This window comes from Papio anubis, chromosome 10 (genome assembly GCF_008728515.1).
Source record: "Papio anubis isolate 15944 chromosome 10, Panubis1.0, whole genome shotgun sequence".
Classification (NCBI taxonomy): Eukaryota; Metazoa; Chordata; class Mammalia; order Primates; family Cercopithecidae; genus Papio; species Papio anubis.
The window spans coordinates 91657176-91677985 of NC_044985.1; the positions used below are offsets into that span (position 1 = coordinate 91657176).

The 20810-nt window shown below is 40.7% G+C and overlaps 1 protein-coding gene across 2 annotated transcripts in view; it reads left to right on the forward strand.

Annotated features, from left to right (window-relative positions):
* CCNYL1 (cyclin Y like 1) overlaps window positions 1-20600 on the forward strand; it is a 46375-nt gene extending 25775 nt beyond the window's left edge. The window contains exons 5-10 of one of the 2 annotated variants that reach the window (XM_017946882.3): window positions 2047-2082; window positions 5614-5665; window positions 6394-6513; window positions 11206-11372; window positions 15279-15441; window positions 18017-20600. In XM_017946882.3, coding sequence (XP_017802371.1) covers window positions 2047-2082; window positions 5614-5665; window positions 6394-6513; window positions 11206-11372; window positions 15279-15441; window positions 18017-18127 — 649 coding nt within the window. In that variant the 3' untranslated portion in view covers window positions 18128-20600. The remainder of the gene's footprint in view (window positions 1-2046; window positions 2083-5613; window positions 5666-6393; window positions 6514-11205; window positions 11373-15278; window positions 15442-18016) is intronic. The other variant, XM_017946883.3, reaches the window with a different exon arrangement.
* Window positions 20601-20810: the final 210 nt, after the last annotated feature.

Here is a 20810-nt window from a genome sequence, read left to right on the forward strand (position 1 = left end):
AATTCAAAAGATTCTGATGTTTCTGTAAGATTCAAAGTAGTTTTAAAGATTAACTTTGCTCAAACAAGTATAAAAGATTTCATGCTTTTTTCCCCCCATTTTAGTCTTAATTTTTAGATGTCTACTTTGGGAAGTACAGGAAGTTTTAATTTGTTCTCAGTAAGTTTTAGAAATGGTCATTTGGTATATTTCACTATTGGTTAAATAAAGATTTCACTAGTAGGGCAAATTGACTTTTAGGAAAGATTTTGAAAAACATTTATCATGGCTTAATAGTGCATTATTCTCATGGGGTGGGTGAGCCATATCAGAATCACTTAAGCAACTTTTTTCAAAATGTATGTCTACAAACACATTCATCTCACCTCCACCTTCCCTTGATCTCTAGGCAGTCACAAGCCTTTTAGGAAAATGAAGAAGGCATGTGAGGCATAATTACACGGACAAGCACATCCCAGATGATTCTGATCTTAACCCTAACTCAGTCGTTCCCAAACTTTGCAGCACGTAGGAATCATCACCAGGGGAACTTTAAAAACAACCCTCAGGCTGGGCGTGGTGGCTCACACCTGTAATCCTAGCACTTTGGGAGGCCTAGGTGGGTAGATTGCCTGAGCTCAGGAGTTCAAGACCAGCCTGGGCAACACGGTGAAACCCCATCTCTACTAAAATACAAAAAAATTAGCCAGGCGTGGTGGCGTGCACCTGTAATCCCAGCTACTTGGGAGTCTGAGACAGGAGAATAGCTTGAATCCGGGAGGCGGAGGTTGCAGTGAGTCGAGATCATGCCATTTTACTCTAGCCTGGGCAACAGAGCGAGACTCCGTCTCAAAACAAAACACACAAAAAAACACTCCTCATATCCCAAGTCATACCCAATGCCAATTAAATCAGAATGTCTCAAGTTGGAAGTTAGGCAGTTTTTAAAGCTCCTCAGGTGATTGCAGTGTGCAGAAAGTTTGAGAACCACTGCTTAATTGAGTGTAGGAGGACGAACTCAATTCTATTTGGTGGGACCGTGGGCAAGTCAGTTTTAAGCCTTGGTTCCCATATCTGTAAACTGGGTGTTGGATTAAATGTCATGTAAGGTTCTGTGGTCCTTTTCAGCATATAACTTGAAATTCTGTAATGTTAAAATCAATTTGGACATGAAACTGTTTGAAGCACTATAGAAGTATCCATTTTAGATGCTAATGTTACAGACTTTTTAAAAAAAGTGCTAACATTGTATAGACTTACTTTTAAAATTCAGATTTGCCTTCCCTCAATTATTTTGAGCCTCAGTTTAGAGACTGAGGGCAAATGGAAGCATATTGCTTACCTAAGACAACTCCTTGTTTCCTGATACACAACATCTGTGGGTAATTTAGGACTACAGTAACATATCTGAAAAGTCGTGTCTGTTCACTAATATTTAAACCAATGTGGAAGTACTTGCCATTAATATTACACTTTGTAGTTTTATGCTGCATTGTTAGCACTGCTTATTTCAGGATAGCTATACCTATCATTGGTTTTGTGTGCACTTATTTACTAATAAATTTTCTACTAATGATGCAGAATTGATCGTAAATGATTTTATTTGGTATAAAACACTTTTATTTAAGGGGAAATAATGAAAAATGGGTGAGTAGGTGATAGTTAATTAAATCAACTGAAATGCAGAGCCTAACAACTTAAAAAGCAAAAAATAAAAATAACCAAAAAACCAAACAGTTTAAATTTAAGTGTGTATACAAATAGGTAGAACTTGCATAAGATGAAAGGTTCTATGGGCAGAAGAGCAAATGGGGATATATGTAATTATTTATATGTTATAATAGTCAACAGAAACATGTATTTTAACAGCATGTTACTTAGCATTTTGGTTCTTGTATTTTTGCTGAAAGGAACTAAAACAAGGGGAAAGTACCTATATGGTACTGTTCTGAACTAGAGGATTTCAGGGCCACTAGGAGGTTCCTCCCTTCCCTCATTTAAAAAATGTCTTCAGGCCTAACAAATGTTTAAATCAGTTGTTAAAAATAATTTTTTTTCCTTTCACAGTGTGACCTTAGCAATATATTACCACATAAAGAACAGGTGAGCTCCTTTAAAACCTGTCTTGTTATTCCAGCTAATTACTTTGCATGATATCAAGTTCAGTATTAGGTCATAACTATAGACATCATAAGCTGTAGAGTGCTATTACAGTATTGAACTGAATCATTTGTGGTTTTTCTGGTCCCTAAGACAGTTTTAACTATTAAATTACTGAGGATCCCAAAGAGTAATTGTTTGTGTTGGTTATATTGATATTTATTATATTAGAAATTGAAATTGAGAATTTTAAAAAAAACAACCTATATTTAGTTTTGGTTTCTCAACCTTGGCACTGTTGATATTTTGAGCTAGATAAGTCTTTGTTTCGGGGACTGTCCTGTGCATTGTAGGATATTTAACAGCTGTCCCAGGTTGTGACAACAAAAATATAACCCCTGACTGAGAACAATATTGTTAACACAAATAATATTTTCTCATGAAAAATAACTCTCTTCAACAACAAAGTTGAGTAAAATGTGTGTCATGTATTTATATTTTTGCAACTCTGGTGTCCAGCTTAATAGAAAACAGCTGGATTCTCATCTCTGTCTTTGTAATTAGTTTTTTTTTTTTAATTTCAACTTTTATTTTAGATACAGTGAGTACATGTGTAGGTGTATTACATGGCTAATATTGCACCCTGGTAGTGAGCTGTAATTTGTTTTGAAGAAGTGATAAGAAGATGACCTAGCCTCTTGCAAATACATAGTTGGTAAAAGGTATATTTTTAAAGCTTTCAGATGGTTGTGGGTATTCTTTATTTTTTAATTTATTTTTATTTATTTGGTTTTTTTTTTTTTTTTGAGATGGAGTCTTGCTCTGTTGCCCAGGCTGGAGTGCAGTGGCGCGATCTCAGCTCACTGCAACCTCCACTTCCAGAGTTCAAGCGATTCTCCTGCCTCAGGCTCCCGAGTAGCTGGGGTTACAGGTGCATGCCACCATGCCTGGCTAATTTTTGCATTTTTAGTAGAGATGGTGTTGCGCCATGTTGACCAGGCTGGTCTTGAACTCCTGACCTCAGGTGATCCACCCCCCTCAGCCTCCCAAAGTGCTGGGATTACAAGCATGAGCCACCACACCTGGCCAGTATTCTTTAATACTACCCAGCACTCCACAAGTGCTAGTTTCTTAAAATGGTTACAGTGGAATTTCATGTATCAATGAATTTTTTGTTAGTACTCACCCATCTGTCTTGTACAATAAATGTATCATTTCCCCTTACTTGCTTTTATAATATTATGCATTGGCTATATGGAAAATACTGGTTCACGTTTCTTTTTTCTTTTTTTGAGACAGAATCTCGTTCTGTCACCCAGGCTGGCGTGCAGTGGTGCAATGTCAGCTCACTGCAACCTCCGCCTCCTGGGTTCAAGCGATTCTCCTGTTTCAACCTCCTAAGTAGCGGAGATTACAGGTACACGCCACCACACCCAGCTAATTTTTTGTATTTTTAGTAGAGACAGGGTTTCACCATGTTGCCCAGGCTGGTCTTGAATTCCTGAGCTCAGGCAATCCGCATGCCTCAGCCTCCCAAAGTGCTGGGATTACAGGCGTGAGCCACCGCACCCAGCCTGGTTCATTTCTTGACAGTGTCAAAAGCTCGCTTTTGTTAGTGTCCCCACCAATTGTATTAAAATATTTTTAAGTATTGAGAAGCTATTAAACTTACATAATAAGGTACAAGTTTCTCCAAATCCTGATTTTTAGTTTGAAAGCTTGAATTTTATCATATCATTGCAACAAATAGTGTTATTTTCTTGAAGTGACGGGCCCACTTCATTTTTTAAAATTATTTATTTATCTTTTGAGACTGAGTTTCACTCTGTTGCCCAGGCTGGAGTGCACTGGTGCCATCTTGGCTCACTGTAACCTCTGCCTTCCGGGTTCAAGTGATTCTCCTGCCTCAGCCTCCTGAGTAGCCGGGAGTATGGGTAACTGTCACGATGCCTGGCTAATTTTTGTATTTTTAGTAAAGTTGGGGGTTTCACCCTGTTGGGCAGGCTGGTCTCAAACTCCTGACCTCAACTGATCCACCTGCCTCGGCCTCCCAGAGTGCTGGGATTACAGGCATGAGCCACCACACCTGGCCACTTCTTTCATTTTTGAGAATGATAGTCGTATTTTCAAGTAAAAATGATATTCTATGGAAAAAAAGGCTTGTTTAGCTCACAATTAAATCACAAGTGCTTTTCCTTAACACAGCCATACCTTGTTATGCAGAATTACTTTATATCTACTTTCTGCTTACTCAGAATAGTAAAAAGAAAGGTCAATATTTAATAATACCATTAATTTTTACTGCTTCATCAAGGATATTCGTAAGTGAAGCAGGTGTTTTTCTTGAACTGCAAGAGGCAGTAAAGAATAGAATGACTACTAGTATAATTTGGTAGCACTGCCTTGATTTCATGCTGAGAAGCCAGCAGTTTACCCACTTTCGCTGTTATACATTTATTACAAATGTCAAACAGTCAAAAAGCAAGCAATATCTTAGTATTCTTTTTTTTTTAATTATTTTTATTTCTAAATATTCAATCAGCTTTCTCAGGTTGAATAGTATTCTTTTTTTTTTTTTTGAGACGGAGTCTCGCTCAGTCGCCCAGGCTGGAGTGCAGTGGCCGGATCTCAGCTCACTGCAAGCTCCGCCTCCCGGGTTTACGCCATTCTCCTGCCTCAGCCTCCCAAGTAGCTGGGACTACAGGTGTCCGCCACCTCGCCCGGCTAGTTTTTTTTTTTTTTTATTTTTTAGTAGAGACGGAGTTTCACTGTGTTAGCCAGGATGGTCTCGATCTCCTGACCTCATGATCCGCCCGTCTTGGCCTCCCAAAGTGCTGGGATTACAGGCTTGAGCCACCGCACCCGGCCAGAATAAGTATTCTTATAAGAACAGTTTTGACCTCAAGGACCTCTTAGAAAAGGATCTAGAGGGTCTCCAGAAGTCCACAGACCACACTTGGAGAACCACTGGTTTTATTAAATGAGCACAATGTATTAGTTTTATAAACTTGTAAAGATTATCAAAGGCTTGTCTCTTTTAAAGTAAAAAGGCAATACAGTTTTTAACTCATCAAACTACTTAAAATAAACAAATATATGTCAAGAATGTAATACAGAGAACTAGAGAGGAAAAGCCTGGGAAATCTGAATCTCATTCACAGTCATTAAAGTTCCGAAGATTTTATTGCCCACCACTACTGCTTTGTAAAATGTTCTTGAGTTCCAATGAGGGGTTAGAAGAGTGAAAATACACTTTATTACCATTGCCTGTTAGGGAGGGCCAACACTTAAAGGCAATTCTGAATTGTCATTGTAGAAAAGACTTCACAGTACAGAACCTCATGTGCTGAGTAAAAACAGGTCAGGAAATCCTCTAAAGGCTGGGATCCAGGAGAAGAATTTGTACAACTGTTTGCTTTGGTGAAGCAAACACCAAAGCAAACAGGAGGCATCTCCTGCCACCCCCAGCAGACATTTTACTCAGTATTAACAGTTCCTGAATTAACTTCTTCAATGCATATTCTTATTTTATAGAGATGCAAATAGATCCTTGGATATTTTTGATGAGAGATCACATCCACTTACAGTAAGTGTCACTTTTTTTGAGGTAGTATTTTTCTCTCATAGAGTTATGTTTATTTCATGCTGATATTTATAAATAGTCCTAACAAATAAATGTGATCTCTATGAAGATTATTAGAAAACAATTTAAATTTAAATCAATTAAAATGGTGTGAACATTTAAGAATTCACTTCCTCAGGTATATGATAGCCGCTTGTGACTAATAACTATTGTATTGGACAATGAAGCCTTTGAGCCTTATGGTTACAGGAAACTAAAACTATTTTTTCAAAGTTTATTTAAGAGGATCATGACATGCTGCGATTAGTAAGACTTTCGAGCCTACAAGTAGTTTACATTTTGATAGAGTTCTGTGGAGGGAAAGTGGAAAGGAACATAAAAATTTTCTGAGTTGTGCCTGTATTTTTCCTTAATGATAAATGGTGATGAGTTTTGAATCATTATGATATTTTAAGATGCAATTGTTTATATTTTAAAAACTGAAAGTCATGTCACTCAACCAGAATTATTTTAAGGGGTACATGGGCTCAAACGTCAACACTGCTGGTCTTAAGAGTACTTAGGCTGACCGGGTGTAGTGGCTCACTTGAACCCGGGAGGTAGAGGTTGCAGTGAGCCAAGATCATGCCATTGCACTCCAGCCTGGGCAATAAGAGTGAAACTCCGTCTCAAAAAAAAAAAAATTTTTTTTTCTTCAGTGGATACTAACATTGCATCTTTTCTTCTTTCAGCGAGAAAAAGTTCCAGAGGAATACTTTAAGCATGATCCTGAGCACAAATTTATTTACAGATTTGTTCGTACTCTTTTTAGTGCTGCACAGCTAACAGCTGAATGTGCAATAGTAACTTTGGTAAGATATTTCTCATTTATAAAGCGTCTTTAGAAATTAGTCTTGTATACAGGGTATGGTCCTATTTTTCAAATAAAAATAGGTTCCTGAAATTATCATCAGAACTTTTAAGAGAAACCTATCAAAGGAACGTAAATATGTACCTTCACATTTAATCATCATTATGGTTGAACATGTTTCCATTGCTTTTCTCATCACAGAACAGTTGCTCCAAAAGGCAGCCAGGGAGATTTCTGGTTTCTCCCCCTACCCATCAATGCACATGTACACATTCAGTGTGTACACATACAAGGCATGGTGGCAGGGCTGGGGGTTATGGAGAGTGGTAACAAAACCATGTGGTTCAGAGCCAGATACTGATTCCAGTGTAGGTCTAAGCCAAGTCCCAGGCCCTATTCCCCAGGTATTTCCGATGTGTGTTGTGATTGAGAACTATTGCTCTAAATTCTTTGTTCCTTGGATGATGGGTTTTAATCATCTCTGCCTACCTCTTGTGCCTGCTTGTGATGTTGCCCAGCAATATGGTACAAGTAATACTTGGACAAAGGCTTTGCTGATTAGCTTACTAAGCTATAACTGTGTCCTTAACTTTATGTCCTCCATACAGAATTCCTATGGTAAGATTTTGTCATTGAATAATAAATCCTATTCAAGTGGTTAGGATTGTTTTACTCTTCCCCACAGCAAACCTATAGAGGAAGGTCAACTGCATGGCCTGGAGGGAAAGAATACTTAGGTCAGTACCTACTCCGTTAGCATCCATCTGGAATTTAGGAGAGAAGGCTTCTGCTGTGCACTTGAATAGAAACCCCTCAGTGGGTACTGGATCAGACTTAGGCGTTTTCATGGAGCTGTAAGCCATTTGGAACACTTAGGACATACTGTAGGGAAGCAGGAGTGGTGCTTCCAGAGGTAGAGAGACAGGTGATACAGGAGGGAAAGCTGTATAGGAAGAGGGGGAGTTCATTATAGATGGTTTAAGCTCTATGTGCCTGTGAGGTAGCAGAGTGGCAGTGTCCAGTAATCATTTGAATATACTGGACTGGAGCATGAATCTGAGCTTAGAGGTAAGGAATGAAGAGTTAGAGTAGCTGTTCAAATACAGAGAAAGGGTGCAGAATGAAAGTGGACAAGCTAGGCATGGTAGTGCACACCTGTAGTCCCTGTTACTGGGGAGGCTGAGGTGGGAGGATTGCTTGAGTGCAGTAGTTTGAGTCCAGCTTGGGCAACATAGCAAGACCCCCATCTCTAAAAAAAGAAAAGAAAGTGGATAGAAGTAGATCTCTAAAGACTGTTAGCATTTGAGGGACAAGCCCCCAGATGGAGTGGAAGGAGGAAACCCAGGAGAAGGTTATAAAAGAACAAAGAGTTCAAGATAAGAGAGGCTGTGGTCCCAGTGTTAAATGCTGCCAAGAAGTTTCTGATTCTGTAAATATTCACTGGGTGCCTACTCTGTGCCACTATTCTTGTATTTTGTTTTTGTTGTTGTTGTTTGTTTTAATTTTTTAGTAGAGCTAGAGTCTAGCTATGTTGCCCAGGCTGGTCTCAGAACTGACCTCAGGTGATCCTGCCAGAGTGTTGGGATTACAGACGTGAGCTACCAAGTGCTAGAGTAGAGGAGAGGATTGAACAAAATTCTTGCCTTTACGAGCTTATGTTCTAGTGAGGAGGACATTTTTTCAGGTAGTGGTAAGTAGCAAGAAGATGAAGCAGCAAAAAGGGATACAGAGTGACAGGAGGGGCTCACTATTTTAGATAGAATGATCAGGAAGAACCTCTCTAGAGGTGACGTTTGTGCAGTGACCTGATCAAAGTAGGAAGGTAAGGAGTGCCGGCATTACAGGCAGTCAGACAAGTGCCAAGACTAGACAGGAACATTTTTGTGTGTGTGTGTGTGTGTGTGTGTGTGTGTTCAAGGAACAAACAGCAAGGTGTCCAGTGTGGTTGGAGTGAGTTGGAAAAAGTGGAGGAGGTGAGGTCACATGGGCAATGCCACATACAACTCATAGGGCCTTTTGGCTTGCAGGCCACAGGAAGGTTTTGTTTTTTGTTTTGTTTTTGAAATGGAGTCTTGCTGTGTCACCCAGGCTGGAGTGCAGTGGTGCGATCTTGGCTCACTGCAACCTCCACCTCCCAGGTTCAAGCAATTCTTACTGCCTCAGCCTCCTGAGTACCTGAACTTACCAGCGCCCGTCACCACGCCTGTCTAATTTGTTTTTTCTTTTTTTCTTTTTTTTTTAAAGTAGAGATGGGGTTTTGCCATGTTGGCCAATCTGGTGTTGAACTCCTGACCTCAAGTGATCCGCCTACCTTGGCCTCCCGAAGTGTTGGGATTACAAGTGTGAGCCACTGTGCCTGGCCAGGAAGAAGTTTTTATTCCAGTTTGATGGGTACTTTTGGTAGATTTTGAGCAGGGGAGTGAAGTGCTCTTAATTTAAGAGGTTATGCTGATGGCTTGAAGAGAGTAGACCGTAATTGGCAGAATAGAGGCAGAGAAGAGAGTCAAGAAGCGACTAGGGTGATGTAGGTGAGCAGTGACAAATGGCGAGCAGCCTACCAGTGAAGGTGGACATAGCAGGAATTGCGCACAGTCTGGAGTGGGGTAACTTGAGCGTAGGTATTTGGCCTCAGCAACTAGGTGAATGGAAATGGCCTGTACAATATTAGGGAAGACTTGGGGAGTGGAGCAGTGGGATGAAGAGCTCTGGCTTGTAAGTGTGAAGACTCTGGGGACGTTGGCAAGAGGAGTCTCAGGAGAGTGACAGCAGCAAGGGACAAATAGGAGTGGGTTAAGGAGAGATGAGAGATGAAAAGCTGATACCAGGGCATGATGCTTTGAGCAGATGAGAGGACACATCTGGGGAACTGTGGGGAGGGGGATGGGAACAAAGGAAACACATTGGGGAGAATCTCTGGCAGAGAAGGAGAAAGCCTTCAGAAAGATGCAATTATGGGGACAGTGTTCTGCACAAGTGGAATGGGATCAACTGCACTAGTGGGAAGAAAAGAACTCACTGACACAGGAGGGCAAGTGGTATCAGTGAGCATCAGCACATCATCAGCTTACCAGTAAAGGCAACAGGAAGTTGAGAGATTGTCTATGTTGTTTCCCTGTGGTCTAATTATTCCCATTGAGAGTTGAACCCTGTGAAAGAGGTTCATTCTTAGGATACTGCCAGTGCAGAATTTTGGGGGAAAAGGAACAGAATCTGTCTTAAGAACATGTCATGTTCAATACCTATTTTTGAAAACACAGTTGAGTTTGGAGAGTACTGCCAGATCTCAGCTGCCTATCTGATAACCTTCAGACAATAAATAAGCTCTGTTAAAATGAACTTTTTTCAGGCTCGGCACAGTGGCTCATTCCTGTAATCCCAGCACTTAGGAAGGCTGAGGTGGGCAGATCACTCGAGGCCAGGAGTTTGAGACCAGCCTGGCCAACGTGGTGAAACCCCGTCTCTACTAAAAATACAAAAATTAGCCAGTCGTGCTGGCGGGTGCCCAGCTACTCAGGAGTCTGAGGCAGGAGAATCGCTTGAACCCAGGGGGCGGAGGTTGCAATGAGCCAAGATTGCATCACTGCACTCCAGCCTAAAAAGATTTCTTCTTGTCTCGATACAGAGTTCAAGTAGCATACAGACATATTCTTCCACAGAGAACCCTTTGAGGTGACGGCAAATTACAGCTTACCTCTGTAATCTTTACTTAGCTGTTCACTTTGCTCAATTCTTTGAAGGATGTTTGGTAGATGTAAAATAATTCATGAAGTTGTCTGATAAACTGCTTGGCAGGTTTAGAGAAATACCAGGAGTCCAGAGACGTCCTTTTGTCCATGTGTGTTCCTTGTGGAGGCACTGAATACGGGGAATATTTTATAGCCCTAAAGACCTGCCCCTATCATGCTGCTCTGCACAGCAGCCACTGGGTGGCTCTCTTGACCAGCAGTTCTTCAAGCTAGTGCCACAAAAGGGTTAGTTACTGTGAAAAGGAGAAGGTAAAAATGTGCTCAGTATTACTTCATATTTGAGCATAATATAACTACCTGTAAAATTACTATCTACTAACATTGCATCTGGTAGGCACTCAGTATTTATTGAACAACTCTATTACGAGTGTGGAGGTGATAAGAGTGCCTCTCTTCATGATGCCCTTTGCTGAGATGTCCGGTCATTCCTGTGACCAAAATCGGGCAGGAAATGTATATGGGCAGAGTAGGCAGCACAGATATCTGACCTACAACTGTGATTTGGCTGACTAAGCAAAGTCTCTGTAGAACATAAGAATAAAAGGCACTTATTTTCTGGTCAAAAACAGAAGAAATCTGTTAGTCATGAATTCTTATCAAAGCATTTAGGGGCCAGGCGCGGTGGCTCATGCCTATAATCCCAACACTTTGGGAGGATCGGGTGTATCACCTGAGATCAGGAGTTTGAGACCAGCCTAACCAAAATGGAGAAACCCCGTCTCTACTAAAAATACAAAAATTAGCTGGGCATGGTGGCGCATGCCTGTAATCCCACCTATTCGGGAGGCCAAGGTAGGAGAATCGCTTGAACCTGGGAGGTGGAGGTTCTGGTGAGCTGAGATCACGCCATTGCACTCCAGCCTGGGTAACAAGAGCGAAAAAAAAAAAAAAGCTTATCAAAGCATTTAAACTGAACTAAAATCAAAGACCAGTGTTCTATTTTACAGGTTTACTTAGAAAGGCTTTTAACTTATGCTGAAATCGACATTTGTCCCACTAACTGGAAAAGGATTGTTCTGGGAGCCATTCTTCTTGCCTCAAAGGTTTGGGACGATCAGGCTGTATGGAATGTGGACTACTGCCAGATCCTCAAGGACATTACAGTTGAGGACATGTGAGTTTCTTAAGGTTTTGGTGAACTTTCTAACCATTTTCCAGTATCTTATTTGTTTCTGTAAAGTTAACAAAGAATATTTGTAAAGGTTACATTATGCAGATAATGGAAATAGGCATAAGACTATATATTTCTATCTTTAGTATAACAGTTCACAACAGAGCAAGACTCTGTCTCAAAAAAAAAAAAAAAAAAACTATATATTTTCCATCATTACTTGATAGGTTTTGATGTGTGATAATCTGCTTGATAAATTGAAAAGTATTTTTCGGGTGGTTTTTGGCAAACATCTTACAAGTATACTACCAGAACAACATAGTACAGTAAATATGTTTATTTTATTTTATTTTTTTCTTTTTTTGAGACGGAGTCTCGCTCTGTGCCCAGGCTGGAGTGCAGTGGTGCAGTCTTGGCTCACTGCAACATCTGCTTCCCAGGTTCAAGTGATTCTCCTGCATCAGCCTCCTGAGTAACTGGAATTACAGTGGGATTACAGGCATGCGCCACCACGCCTGGCTAATTTTTGTATTTTTAGTAGAGACAGGGTTTCACTGTGTTGGTCAGGCTGGTCTCGAACTCCTGACCTTGTGATCCGCCCACCTTGGCCGCCCCCCAAAGAGCTGGGATTACAGGTGTGAACCACTGCACCTGGCCCCTTTATGGCTTTTAAAAAGTTATCTGCCAGTTAAAGCTCTTTGCTCTTTTTCTTTCATTTATTTTTTCATGTGACCAGTAGGGTATAAACAGCCCTTAAAGGGCATATGTCTGGCCTTTGAAATAATTGTTTGGCCACTATTAAGGTCTTAGGGCCTCTGGACTATTGAGAAGTTACATAGCTTCAACCTGAGTCACACATTGTATATTTGCTTTTGCTAGTCTTTCCACATTTTATCTGAAGGTCTGTTTTTACAGAAGCCTTGAGATATGAAGATCCCTGTGCCCTGACCCCTCCCCATTAGGAGTGTTTTTTGTATTTAGAAATTGGTCTGATGAGTTAGGAAGCTCCATTGTTCCCCTTAGGCAGTCTGAGAAACACTGCTGGGGCATCACCCAATACTCACCACACTTGAGAGGCTCCCTGGGTACTCACTCCAACAACCACAGCACCACTTTGGGGGCCTTGAGTTACCTATGAGAGTACAAGGAGCCTTACTGAGTCATGGAGTTCCTCACAAATGGCACCAATATGACCCTGAAACAGCAGCTTCATCAGGTCTTCCTTCCAGTCTGGCCTCATGACTGCTGTGAAGGGAAGGGCCTTGGAGCTTGGTAGGCAGGGTGAGCCAGGGAGGCATTTCCAGCAAAGCTCTTCGGGTGCCAACTGGACAGTGAGAATGGCTTTGTGGGTGGCATTTAGAAAAATATGAAGGAGCACTTCTTGATGATGTTGAGTAACAGAGGAAGATCAAGGTCATGACAGGCAGTGGCAAGACTTTGTTTTTATTGCCTTTGCCCATTACTCCATATGACTGTCATTCAGAATTACCATACCATATATTCACAACTGAAGTGAGGATGCTTGTGACTAAAAAGGAACCAGTGATTGTGGTAGCTGTTGAAGTGGCTTTTGGTGAAGTTGACCACTTTACTAATGGTGTAAACCGAACAGCCCTAGTGATATTGCTGGTAGCCATTTTAGCAAAGGGTGTGACAGCAAATGAATTTGAAACAAATGGAAGTACTTTTGGAAGTTGCAGAAGCTAAAGTGACTTTGATCACTGCTGTCATTAGTCTGCAAACTGGTTTCTTCAAGGAAGCAAAATTTATAATTATGAACACTAAGCCCTACCACGATGGCAGCTAAAATGTTCTCAAAACCTGCAACTGAACTGGCTGAAGTTCTCGTTCTAGATACAAGATCAGAGAACATGCAGGGAAATGTGCAGGTTTCTACAGATGTAAGCTTCAGGAGCAGCAGTGGCAGGGGCCAGCTCCAAGAAGACCAGTTCTAGATAGTTGCTGTTTGTGTATGCCCGGGGAAGCACCAGGAGCTATGCTACAACCAGGCAGCTTTCGTTTATGATCTTTGGAAAGCATTTCAACAAACCGTTTAATATACATTTGTCTCATCCCCCTGCTGTTGACTGTTTGTAGTGGTCTCATTTGAGTCTAAATTGAAACAATTTTAAATTGGTGTCTATGAGGTTATTCTTAAAATTTTTCAACATCTACATGTCCTGTTAGAATATATTTCCCTTTAAAAGAATAAGTTAAACTGAGCAGCTGCTATTCAGACGGTTTGCTGTGCCTGTAAAGGGTATGCTATTCAGCCACCTACCCATTTAAAAAACAACAAAAAACGTAGAAGATGCATGTTCTGTAGGCATAATGCTTTTCTTCAGTGATTAAACCTCTATTAATACGTGTGTTAATCCTATGAAGTACTGTATTTCTACACAGTTAAAATGTATTAGTGGAAAAAATATAAAAGGGATTGTGAAGTGCATTTATTACTGTAGTAAATTAAGTCCTGATTAGCTGATTATCAAAACATTATCTGATTTACATTTCTATAGGCTTATGGACATATGAACAGGAAATTAATTTTGGAAGTAGGTTCAGTTGGGTTTTTAAGCTCAGCAAATGAGAAAACCACATCTCTGCTCATATTAACTGCTCTCCATACAGGAGATCATCAAGCATTTGTTGACTTAGCCAGTGGATAAAATATTAAAACTTTAAACCCAAGAAACCAAATATGTTGTTTAGGTATTTATCATTTTTATACAGTTAAGTACTTGTAGGGATTACTGTGAAAGTGGTTAAGATTTTCTCTAGTTTTGGCCGGGCGCGGTGGCTCAAGCCTGTAATCCCAGCACTTTGGGAGGCCGAGGCAGTGGATCAGTCAGGAGATGAGAGACCATCCTGGCTAACCGCAGTGAAACCCGTCCTACTAAAAAAAAATACAAAAAAAAAAAAAAAAAAAAGATTTTCTCTAGTTTTGTGTTTATTGCTTAAGCATTTGGCAGGGGCAGCTGTGTGGTCATGTGGCTGAGTACTACTCCCAGCCCTTTCCTCTCCCACTGCATTCAGCTCACTCCTACATTCTGTTCTGACCAGGATGGTAGATACTGAGCACCTCAGGGTTTCATTCCTAACTCAGAAGAAACACTGAGTTTTTAAGTCCAGTGACCTACCACGAGGCATATCATAAAATGGGTTTAGTCTAGCCGAGACATCCACCTTTGATCTTTCTGCCTTCCAAAGTTTAAAGAGTATCTTTACCCTGTCATAGTGACAATTTCTCACCTTCATAATATATTAAAGTGAGCAGAAACTTGCATTATGCCCTTTGACATAGCCTCATGCGCTGGGACAGGGGGAGGGGATTCCCTTCCCTGTAATGTAGCTTGCTTATTTATTTATTTGAGATGAATCCTTGTTGCCTCAAGGGTTTTTCCCCCTCAGAGATAATAGCAGTGGCTCTCGATGGATCCATTTGTTGCCGTGGTGATATGCCCACTCCTTTTGTTGGTGCTTCTCAACTTCAATAAGCCCCTTCCTGTTATCAGCCCGGTGAAAATGTCTGCAAGTTCTTCAGAGCTAATAAACAGCATACATCATTCCTTTCATCTGATCACTATAGTGGGGCCTTGTGAGTGAGCATGAAGTATGAATTGTACAGCTGCACTAATGGAACTCTGAAGAATGAGGCCCGAGTCAGCAGCACAAGTGTATCAGAGGCCGTAACCTTCAACCTTCATCCCAGTCCCAGAGTGCTGGGATGCAGAAGGGACCACAAGTAACTGTACCTTGTGTGAACATTAGTATGTTAATATAACTGGGTAGCCTATATTTTAAAACAGAGTTTAGAGCTATTCTAGTCACTCAGAATGATATTTTTGAAGATAGCCCACTTGACTGACATTGTCCTGTGCTGGTTCTGTTGTGTTCTTCCTCCTCCAGGAATGAAATGGAAAGGCATTTTCTGGAGCTTCTTCAGTTTAATATTAATGTTCCAGCCAGTGTTTATGCCAAATACTACTTTGACCTTCGCTCCTTAGCAGATGACAACAACCTGAATTTTCTATTTGCTCCTCTTAGCAAAGAAAGAGCACAGAACCTAGAGGTAAGGCTGTGAAGTCACTAAGTGGGGTTTTCCATCAGCCACCAAAGCCAACATCTGTGACTAAATCATATTAAGTAGTGATTAGGAAAATGGAAAGCTTTAAAATTAACTAACACACTGAAGAGCTTATTAGCCCTTTGGCGTCAGATTTCCTGTGTCTTTTATGGTTTAGACAAGGATCAACATTATTTAAAAATTATACATATTAACTCTTCTGTGACCATAATTCAGAATATTTTAAATCAAATTTAATCTGTTGTTAATGAGGCTTCCTTTTGAACTTCTACCCTTTCATATAACCATACATGAATAATTTTTTTAGCTGGGCGCTGTGGTTCATGCCTGTAATCCTAGCACTTTGGGAGGCCGAGGCAGGTGGATCACCTGAGGTTGGGAGTTCGAGACCAGCCTGACCAACATGGAGAAACCCCGTCTCTACTAAAAATACAAAATTAGCTGGGCATGGTGGCACATGCCTGTAATCCCAGCTACTCGGGAGGCTGAGGCAGGAGAATCACTTGAACCGGGGAGGTGGAGGTTGCAGTGAGCTGAGATCGTGCCATTGCACTCTAGCCTGGGCAACAAGAGCGAAACTCCATCTCAAAAAAATATATATATACACACAAAAAAATATTATTCGGGTATGGGAGTGCATGCCTGTAATCGCAGCTACTTGGGAGGCTGAGGCATGAGCATCACTTAAACCTGGGAGGTGGAGGTTGCAGTGAGCCAAGATCGCAACACTGCACTCTAGCCTGGGTGACAGAGTGAGATTGTGTCTCCAAAAAAAAAAAAATGTTCTTTGTGACTATATTCCTAATTTTATCTACATACATAATTCACTTGCCACTCTTGACTGTCTTATTCTGTTTGTAAATTCATGTCATGGTTTACATATCACAGTGCAGTCCTGTGAGTTTTTTAGACAAAGGATTAGTGGGTAAGCCAAGAGACCTATACCCTTCACTATATAGGGTGCAAGTGTTTCAAATGCTGGATGTAAGTGCTGGGTATGGTGGCTCAAACCTGTAATTCCAGCACTTTGGGAGGCTGAGGCAGGTGGATCACTTGAGATCAGGAGTTCGAGACTAGCCTGTACTAAAAATACAAAAATTAGCCGGGTGTGGTGGCAGCGCCAAGTTACTCAGGAGGCTGAGGCATGAAAATTGCTTGAACCTGAGAGGCGGAGGCTGCAGTGAGCCGAGATCATGCCACTGCACTCTAGCCTGGGCGATAGAGCGAGACCCTGTCTCAAAAACAAAACAAAACAAAACAAATAATGTAGGAAGTACATGGGTTTTTTAATGGAAATGGTAACTTTATGGGGCAAAGTAATATTTATGGCTTATGACTCTTGGTGAGTATACAGCAGAATTACAACTGAAGTGGACACATACTTTAAACTGACACTTTCTGTGGTACCATGGTGGTACTTTAGAATAATATGTATTTCTAGACTGGGCTCAGTGGCTCACGCCTGTAATCCCAGCACTTTGGGAGGCCGAGGCAGGTGGATCACCTCCTGGCCAACATGGTGAAACCCCGTCTCTACTAAAAATAAAAAATTAGCCAGGAGGCCGGGTGCGGTGGCTCAAGCCTGTAATCCCAGCACTTTGGGAGGCCGAGACGGGCGGATCACGAGGTCAGGAGATTGAGACCATCCTGGCTAACACGGTGAAACCCCGTCTCTACTAAAAAATACAAAAAACTAGCCGGGCGAAGTGGCGGGCGCCTGTGGTCCCAGCTACTCGGGAGGCTGAGGCAGGAGAATGGCGTGAACCCGGGAGGCGGAGCTTGCAGTGAGCTGAGATCTGGCCACCGCACTCCAGCCTGGGCGACAGAGCCAGACTCAGTCTCAAAAAAAAAAAAAAAAAAAAAAATTAGCCAGGTATGGTGGCACATGCCTGTAATCCCAGCTACTTGGGAGGCTGAGGCAGGAGAATCTCTTGAACCTGGGAGGTTTCACGCAATTGCACTCCAGCCTGGGCAGCAGGAGCGAAACTCCGTCTCAAAAAAAAAAAAAAAAAGAAAAAAGAAATAATACGTATTTCTACCATAATTAACGTGCATGTGAAGTAACACCTTTTGGTGCGTCAGTCATTAGACCTCTCATATATTCCAATATAGTCCAGCACATGCCTGCCTCATTAAAATGTGCTTTGAGTATATAACAGCTAATAAGGATTGGGTAGAATCTGAATAGCTGAATAAACTTATTTTTTTGCACAAGTGTACGTTTGTTATATTTAAGGGATAAGTGCACAGGTAACAGATGCTATTGCTGTTAGGAGCCTATCACAATACCTTTGACATCACTGGGAATCCAACTTTTTAATAATATAATAAATTCCCCTTTATTCTCTGGGAATCTAATCGTAGCCCTTAAAGGATATTACATTGGTGAATTGGCAGGAAGTAGTGTCCCCAGAACCTGGCAGTGTAAAACTCAGCCAATTAGCTGTAACTGTGAATTATGTAAAGGAGTCTACATGTGTGGCTTTCATCAGTGTGCTTTTTCAAATGTGGAAACCCTTTTTAAAATTGTACCTGTTTTCTATTTGATTGACTTTCCTAGGCTATTTCTAGATTGTGTGAAGACAAAGACTTGTGTAGAGCCGCTATGAGAAGGTCTTTCAGCGCTGATAACTTCATCGGTATTCAGCGCTCCAAAGCCATCCTCTCTTAAAGGGAGAAATGAGGGGATATAACGTCATGCGACCTTCTACAAAGACTGGAGAAATATCACCTTTCCTGCTCAAAAACCAGCAAAATTAGTATTTTCATCAAAAGGAAAGATCTCAAATTCAAGAGACTCATGGACAACAAGGATTATACTCCATAGGAAAGAATGGGACCTTGTCAATGCAACAGAACACACTTCTGTTCTTTTTAATGTAAACAGAGTTACAAAAACCACTCCAAAGTGAAGGCTCCCATCCCACACACAGATATTTACTTACTGTGTGGGCCCGATAGCTGTGAACTATGTAAGGTTTTTTAAACAATAGTTTAAATTTTTAGACTTTAAAGACACTAACCATATAACTTTTATGTTTCTTCCCGTTTTTCTTCCTCCCCCCCATTTTGCTGCATATGCCTTTCAAATCAATGCAGTATTACCATTAAAACATGGGACTCTTCACTAAAGCCACTTAGGAGCAGACTGCAGCATTGTTAGGTATTGAAGGGTTCTTTCTCCCTTCTGTTACCATTGAAGCTGCTAGTCATTGGCAATCATTTTAAACCAAAAAGCTGCTGGATAACATTCATCATTCATATTTTTTGCAAGCATTACTTTAGCATTTTAGCATGTTTGGGGTCATAAACAGGAAGTATCAGTTATTGATATCTACTTCTATTGGGGTCCATGTTGCATTTCTTGTGAACTAAATGGTGCTTCTCATTTTCTGATAATTTTTCTCTTGTTAAATAAAGGTCTTAAAAGATTTTTTCATAATGCCAACCAACATGGTGGTTCAGTGATGATGAAAAAAAGTAAAGCAGTTTTAAGCTTTAATATAGTTTGGGCCCTCCAGGGCACTGCAGCATGAGTATAAATGCTATAAACCTTTAAAAAACATCGTTTGAAAGTTTTTTTGTTTTGTTTTTTTTTAAGAGATAGGGTCTTACTGCATTGTCCAGGCTGGAGTGCAGTGGCTGTTCACAGGTGCAATCATAATGCACTGCAGCCTAGAACTTCCTGGCCTTAAGCCATCTTCTAGCCTCAGCACACAAGTAGCTGGGACTAAAGTGCACCTAGCACTTGTCTCCTGAATATTAAGCTTTTAATTTTTTGTTTTGGTCACTCTTGATAGCAGACATTGACTGAAACAAAAAATTAAAAGGTTTATATTCAGAATTGGCAACATGAAGCTAGGTGTGGTGGTGCACGCCTATAATCCCAGCTACTTGGGAGGCTGAGGCTGGAAGATTGCTTGAGGTCAAGTATTGGAGGCTGCAGTGTACCATGATGGTGCCTATAAGAATAGCTACTACACTCCAGCCTGGACAACGTTATGAAGACCCCATCTCTTAGAAAAATGCAAAATTAAATGCAAAAGAAATGGGCTGGGCATAGTGATTCATGCCTATAATCTCAGTACTCTGGGAGGCTGAGGTGGGAGGATTGCTTGAGTGCAGGAGTTCAAGACCAGTCTAGGCAACATAGTGAGACTCTGTCTGTAAAAATAAGTCAGTAAATAAAAATAGTTGATATGGTGGCATGTGTCTGTAGTCCCAGCCACTCTGGAGGCTGAGGCGGGAGGATCAGTAGAGCCCAGGAGGTCAAGGCTGCGGTGGGCCATGATCATGTCACTGCACTCTAACCTGGGTGACATCCAGACCCTGTCTCAAAAACCAGAAAAATGTTCAAACATGATTTTGTAAAGGTTTGTAGCATTATATTTCTACAAGTATCAAAGCTCAAAATTGCACTGAACTTTTGGAATACCTTGTATCTCCATAATCCCTCCTCTTTTTAAAAGTAGTTACTTGCAGAGTTGTGCTCTATATGCTTTGATCACCGAAGTTTCTTTAAAGGAAGATTTTGAAGAGCAGTGTTAATTAACATGTAATAAAAGGAATTGGACCCTAATGATAGAAGGTGATATGAACAGCTGATATGAACAGCTGTTTTATCGTCCTACATGCTACCAAGCTGTAGGTGTCCCATTAAGTCCTGCTACTTAAGAAATAACTTACATAACCCTTAGGAACTCTTACTTCAGGCTTTAAAAGGCAAGGAGCAAATAATTTTAGGAGACCGATAATGTCACCTAAATTTGAAATAGTAAAAAGATCAGTGTTTTCAACCATGTGAAATCTATTTCTCCTACTTTCTCAAATCTAATCCTAGGAATCTTGCTTATAAACAAAACATTTCTGGGCCAGGAATACTTCCTCTATTATAGCAATGCTTCACATCATATTGTGCTGCAGTTTCCATCATTTTTAAAGGACAGAGACATAAATGATAAATAATGGCTTAAAAATATTACAATCTACCACCTCAAAAAAACACAAATATAATGTTTATGGAATTCAGAGCTTGGAGATTCAAGTATTGATTGCAGTTTTATTTTGAAAAGAATGCTACAATTTATGTGGTTTTTATTTCTCATGTTTATATTAAAAGCTAATAAACTCTATTTTAATTAAAATATGGCTAGTGTGTTTGTAACACTTCTATTCACATGGTGTTACATCTCTGCCCAGCCTAGTTTTAAGTCAATCCTGATATGTCTTTAAAGCATTTTCAAACCAACCATAATTTGATTTGATCCATGCCTCTAGTTAAGATGTAGTGATCCATTTCTTTTGCATATGCTCTTTTCAACGTGAAGATAATTTATTATACTTAAAATCACTGT